The sequence below is a fragment of the Coregonus clupeaformis genome, chromosome 6 (assembly GCF_020615455.1).
Source record: "Coregonus clupeaformis isolate EN_2021a chromosome 6, ASM2061545v1, whole genome shotgun sequence".
In the NCBI taxonomy this organism is placed as follows: domain Eukaryota; kingdom Metazoa; phylum Chordata; class Actinopteri; order Salmoniformes; family Salmonidae; genus Coregonus; species Coregonus clupeaformis.
Genome location: NC_059197.1, coordinates 21,581,704 through 21,587,651, shown reverse-complemented (window position 1 = coordinate 21,587,651; position 5,948 = coordinate 21,581,704). Strand labels below are relative to the sequence as shown.

Sequence of the window (5,948 nt, the reverse complement as noted above, 5' to 3'; positions counted from 1 at the left end):
GAGATTGCATCATCTGTGGATCGGTTGGGGCAGTATGCAAATTGGAGTGGGTCTAGGGTTTCTGGGATAATGGTGTTGATGTGAGCCATGACCATGACCAGCTGTTCAAAGCACTTCATGGCTACAGATGTGAGTGCTACGGGTCGGTAGTCATTTAGGCAGGTTACCTTAGTGTTCTTGGGCACAGGGACTATGGTGGTCTGCTTGAAACATGTTGGTTTAACAGACTCCGACAGGGAGAGTTTGAAAATGTCAGTGAAGACACTTGCCAGTTGGTCAGCGCATGCTCGGAGTACACATCCTGGTAATCCGTCTGGCCCTGCAGCCTTGTGAATGTTGACCTGTTTAAAGGTCTTACTCACATTGGCTACGGAGAGCGTGATCACACAGTCGTCCGGAACAGCTGATGCTCTCATGCATGTTTCAGTGTTACTTGCCTCAAAGCGAGCATATTAGTAATTTAGCTCGTCTGGTAGGCTCGTGTCACTGGGCAGCTCGCGGCTGTGCTTCCCTTTGTAGTCTGTAATAGTTTGCAAGCCCTGCCACATCCGACGAGCGTCGGAGCTGGTGTAGTACGATTCGATCGTAGTCCGGTATTGACGCTTTGCCTGTTTGATGGTTCATCGGAGGGCATAGCAGGATTTCTTATATGCTTCCGGGTTAGAGTCCCTCTCCTTGAAAGCGGCAGCTCTACCCTTTAGCGCAGTGCGGATGTTGCCTGTAATCCATGGCTTCTGGTTGCACATTTATCATGCTGGTAGAAATGAGGTAAAACTGATTTAAGTTTCCCTGTATTAAAGTCCCCGGCCACTAGGAGCACCACATCTGGATGAGCGTTTTCCTGTTTGCTTATGGCCGTATACAGTTCATTGAGTGCGGTCTTAGTGCCAGCATCGGTTTGTGGTGGTAAATAGACAGCTACGAAGAATATAGATGAAAACTCTCTTGGTAGATAGTGTGGTCTACAGCTTATCATGAGATACTCTTCCTCAGGTGAGCAAAACCTTGAGACTTCCTTAGATATCGTGCACCAGCTGTTGTTTACAAATATACATAGACCGCCACCCCTTGTCTTACCAGAGGCTGCTCAACTCTTGATTGAGACAATGCTGAAACAATCCATGGTGACTCGGTGCCACATTTTCATTTTAGCCTAAATCAAAAAGGGAAAAGTTAACCTGCAAATTCAGCAGGCTATGGTGTGACATGGGCCATTACAAGTGCCGTCTTTCTTAACATATAGTTTATTTGGTGTGCTTATCAATGCACAAGTATTTTTCCCCCACTCCAACTACAAAATAATTGTAAGCTGTTATTAAGTCATATGAAAGTTTTACTGCGAGTGAAGGTTCAAATGAATCCTGTCATTACTACAGGTGTTGTGTGATCTGTATTTGAATATAAAAACAATTACGCACAAGAACATTTCATACAAAACAATATTTAATCAGTCTATGGTATTTCCTCAAATATTTATTTCCTTTTTAGTATTTCCTCAAATATGATACGGGGAATGAAGGGATGATGACGCAATCTTTACGAGAGGGAGGGAATCTGATTTTATTTGAAACACATTGAACTTGAGATTTTTATTTACATTGTGTGTGCACCGTGTCATCACGGTACTGATTTGTATCCGCAACAAGTAATCTTGGTCGAAACAATGAAAATAAATGTGGATTTTAGAATATTCGCATGACAATCTGACGCCAATTGGATGGAAACCTAGCTAGTGTTATGGTTTACATATGATAAATACAGACTCAACATACGATACAGTAGCAGGATGAGAGTTGTAACAGTGGCGCATAGACAAACATTAGATTTTTGTAGTAACAATCATAAATACACATTAGATCAACGTAAGTGGACAACATTTGCAGGTTGAACAGTTGTGAAGAGGTTAAAAGGCAAATCTTACTTTGAGGACTAGAAGTGTCAGGTATACTTACAGTGCCTGGCAAAAGTATTCATCCCCCTTGGCGTTTTTTCTATTTTGTTGCATTACAACCTGTAATTTAAATGGATTTTTATTTGGATTTCATGTAATGGACATACACAAAATAGTCCAAATTGGTGAAGTGAAAAAAAAATCAAAAATGTTTGAAAAAATTCTAAACAATAAATAACAGAAAAGTGGTGTGTGCATATGTATTCACCCCCTTTGCTATGAAGCCCCTAAATAAGATCTGGTGCAACCAATTACCTTCAGAAGTCACATAATTAGTTAAATAAAGTCCACCTGTGTGCAATCTAAGTGTCACATGATCTGCCACATGATCTCAGTATATATACACACACCTGTTCTGAAAGGCCCCAGAGTCTGCAACACCACTAAGCAAGGGGCACCACCAAGCAAGCGGCACCATGAAGACCAAGGAGCTCTCCAAACAGGTCAGGGACAAAGTTGTGGAGAACTACAGATCAGGGTTGGGTTATAAAAAAATATCTGAAACTTTGAACATCCCACGGAGCACCATTAAATCCATTATTAAAAAATGGAAATAATATGGCACCACAACAAACCTGCCAAGAGAGGGCCGCCCACCAAAACGCACAGACCAGGCAAGGAGGGCATTAATCAGAGAGGCAACAAAGAGACCAAAGATAACCCTAAAGGAGCTGCAAAGCTCCACAGCGGAGATTGGAGTATCTGTCCATAGGACCACTTTAAGCCGTATACTCCACAGAGCTGGGCTTTACGGAAGAGTGGCCAGAAAAAAGCCATTGCTTAAAGAAAAAAATAAGCAAACACGTTTTGTGTTCACCAAAAGCCATGTGGGAGACTCCCCAAACATATGGAAGAAGGTACTCTGGTCAGATGAGACTAAAATTGAGCTTTTTGGCCATCAAGGAAAACGCTATGTCTTGCGCAAACCCAACACCTCTCATCACCCCGAGAACACCATCCCCACAGTGAAGCATGGTGGTTGCAGCATCATGCTGTGGGGATGTTTTTCATCAGCAGGAACTGTGAAACTGGTCAGAATTGAAGGAATGATGGAAGGCGCTAAATACAGGGACATTCTTGAGGGAAACCTGTTTCTGGCTTCCAGAGAATTGAGACTGGGACGGACGGAGGTTCACCTTCCAGCAGGACAATGACCCTAAGCATACTGCTAAAGCAACACTCGAGTGGTTTAAGGGGACACATTTAAATGTCATGGAATGGCCTAGTCAAAGCCCAGACCTCAATCCAATTGAGAATCTGTGGTATGACTTAAAGATTGCTGTACACCAGCGGAACCCATCCAACTTGAAGGAGCTGGAGCAGTTTTGCCTTGAAGAATGGGCAAAAATCCCAGTGGCTAGATGTGCCAAGCTTATAGAGGGGGGGGGGGGGGTGAATAGTTATGCACACTCAAGTTTCTTGTTTTTTTGTCTTATTTCTTGTTTGTTTCACAATAAAAAATATTTTGCATCTTCAAAGTGGTAGGCATGTTGTGTAAATGATACAATACTTTCGGTGAATACTTTGCAAGCCACTGTATGTCAGTGTTTCCCAACCCTCTACTTGGGGACTACCAGACAGCCCACATTTTGGTTCAAGCCCTGCACTAACACACCTGAATAAACAAATCACCAAGCCCTTAACTAGTTGAATCAGGTGTGTAAGTGCAGCAGTAGAACAAAAATGTGGACTGTCTGGTAGTCCCTCAGTAGAGGGTTGGGAAACGTCACTTCTCTTATTGCCACATTGCATGATGCGTCTGTCCCTGGGATGTTTCTTGCGTGGCAGAACAAGCAAAATCCTGTTTTGATCAAGATTTGTTCCAAAAGGAACATGTCCCATGGAGCCAGCAGTCTTGTCCTCTTATTTCCTCCTTGTCCTCAAATTTCACACATCTAATTTCTTCTTATACTGGAAAACACAACAGAATGAGAAATTATCAAAGTTAGTCTTTCCATATACTGTTGTCTGATTTGTCAATTAAAATGAGTTTGAAAACAAAGGGCAATGCTCACTTTGTCGAGAATCCAATCTGCATCTGATATAGCTCTTTGTATGATCAGTTGAATCCTCTCAGGATCGTCTTCGTCTGTGTGACTATTGTAACCCTAGTTTGATAAAAAAAAATACAAAAAATAATTGTTGACCAAGCTTGGCCATTATAATCTAGCTTTTTGTAACATGCAATACAATCAGATATGTCTAAGTTATACATTATATGATGCAGTAGCCTATGCTGTAACAACTCTAATAGACTTTACCTGTCTTATAGCATGTTGATAATGTTGCTGCATTGCTCGGGTTGGCAATTGCTTGCAACATCTAAGAAGGTAACGGTACAGGTGAACCGGCGTACGAACCAACTCAGCGCCTGGTAATGGGGGCATACTGCCCCTGTAGAATTACTTCCTCCTCAATATGCTCCTGTGAAATAGCAGAACAATTGGTTGACAATTAATTGGGAACATTTCAGGTCGTCTTTATTGCAGTCAAACATTGATATTGTCAGAGCTCACAACGCCTAGAGAAATGTTGAATGTTCCCAGAATTGCATTAATATGATGATAGAGCAATCTTCTGAGAAGCACAGCCCGACTGCAAAAAAGACGATCTGGAACGCTCCCGCCCTACAGGACGTCGACAAACGAGATGTGCTTGCCTCTCTGGAAGTATATCTCAATTCCTTTTATGTGATCAATATCAATTGATACGATCATATAAATTAATGATCGGATTAAGAATGTAAGTTAAATTGTGACTGTAGACTTACAGGTAACTTGCGGTTGCTCCTTCAGACAGGCAACTTCCGTTTTTCTTTGAAGTAGCCTACTGTTCAACGTTAAGTAGCGTTATGTCCACTGTAATTTCTCCTTGAACAATATTAGTTTGTAAATAAAGCCTGGTAAATGAATAGGCATGTGACAAAACTGTAATAGGGAAGGATGAATGTCGTTAAATCGAGGTCGTTATAAAATCTGTGTGTACCCTTTAAACCAACACCGACGGAAACTTGGAACATATAAACAGTTCCTGAATGGTTATGGATATTCTGTCAGTGATATTTTCAATGTTGTAAAATCATTCTGAAAAAAACATTTTGCGCCTTCAAAATTATTACAGATAAATATTCCATTCATAAATCAGGAAAAAAATAATGCACCATAATATTGGGCTATGGAAATATGTTTTTTTAGATTGTAGCATTGTTATAAAAACCAGCCAAACAGAACACAACAGCCATAAACCTATTCATAATTGAGCAATAATCTCTTCAGGGATCTAAGACTTGGAATACCCCAACACCCACAACATGTTCATGCGGGTGCTTTCCACATACGTAACAATGCAAACCACAACAACCCTACTCAATAACAGCATAAATCATCTTGCGCTTCAACTGAAAGCATTTCATCCACAGGTTTCGGAGGGCACTGTTCCATCTACAGAGAAAATCCTACTCTATTATGAAATATAATCCTAGCTTAATAGCTGCTTTGTGCAGTGTGAGGTGGTGATTGTGAGTCGACTTGACTGTCTGCACCCCAGCCCTGTTGGATGAGTCACAGGCGTCCAGCTGGTTTGCCACAAGCCCATTGTTTCAGGGTGCCTAGGCAAAGGTTTTCACAGTTCCGCTGTGTGTGCTGATGAATGGCCTCATTGTGGAGGTGAGGTGGAAAAACAGCGATGGCATGATAGACTGGACACTGCAGGGAAACCACCCCCGCCTGGCTGTCTGTGTGCTCTGTGCAGCGCTGCTGAGACCTGACCCAGCCACTCCATCAACAGTCACTCCCACAGGATTCCCCTTTACCTCAGGTGAAGACTCATCTATCCCTTTTGAGGACCCCCACTACACACACACCAAATTAAAGGATTCTTGACAACAACCTTGAGAATTGACATTTTCTAAGCTATGAGATGACCTTTGAAAACAAAGGTACACTGTACAATGCCATATTGAACAAAATAAGAAATGACAAGTATGTGGTCTAGTCTA

General features: G+C 41.9%; 1 protein-coding gene across 1 annotated transcript; it reads right to left on the bottom strand.

Annotated features, from left to right (window-relative positions):
- Positions 1 to 3,379: 3,379 nt before the first annotated feature.
- Positions 3,380 to 4,939, bottom strand: lyrm9 (LYR motif containing 9). Its single transcript, XM_041878892.1, has 4 exons — positions 4,722 to 4,939; positions 4,213 to 4,375; positions 3,967 to 4,059; positions 3,380 to 3,862 (listed from the first exon to the last, which is right to left on the bottom strand). Exons 2-4 carry the CDS (start codon positions 4,336 to 4,338, stop codon positions 3,839 to 3,841), a joined length of 243 nt encoding a protein of 80 aa, XP_041734826.1. The 5' UTR covers positions 4,339 to 4,375; positions 4,722 to 4,939; the 3' UTR covers positions 3,380 to 3,838.
- Between the last annotated feature and the right edge of the window lie 1,009 nt (positions 4,940 to 5,948).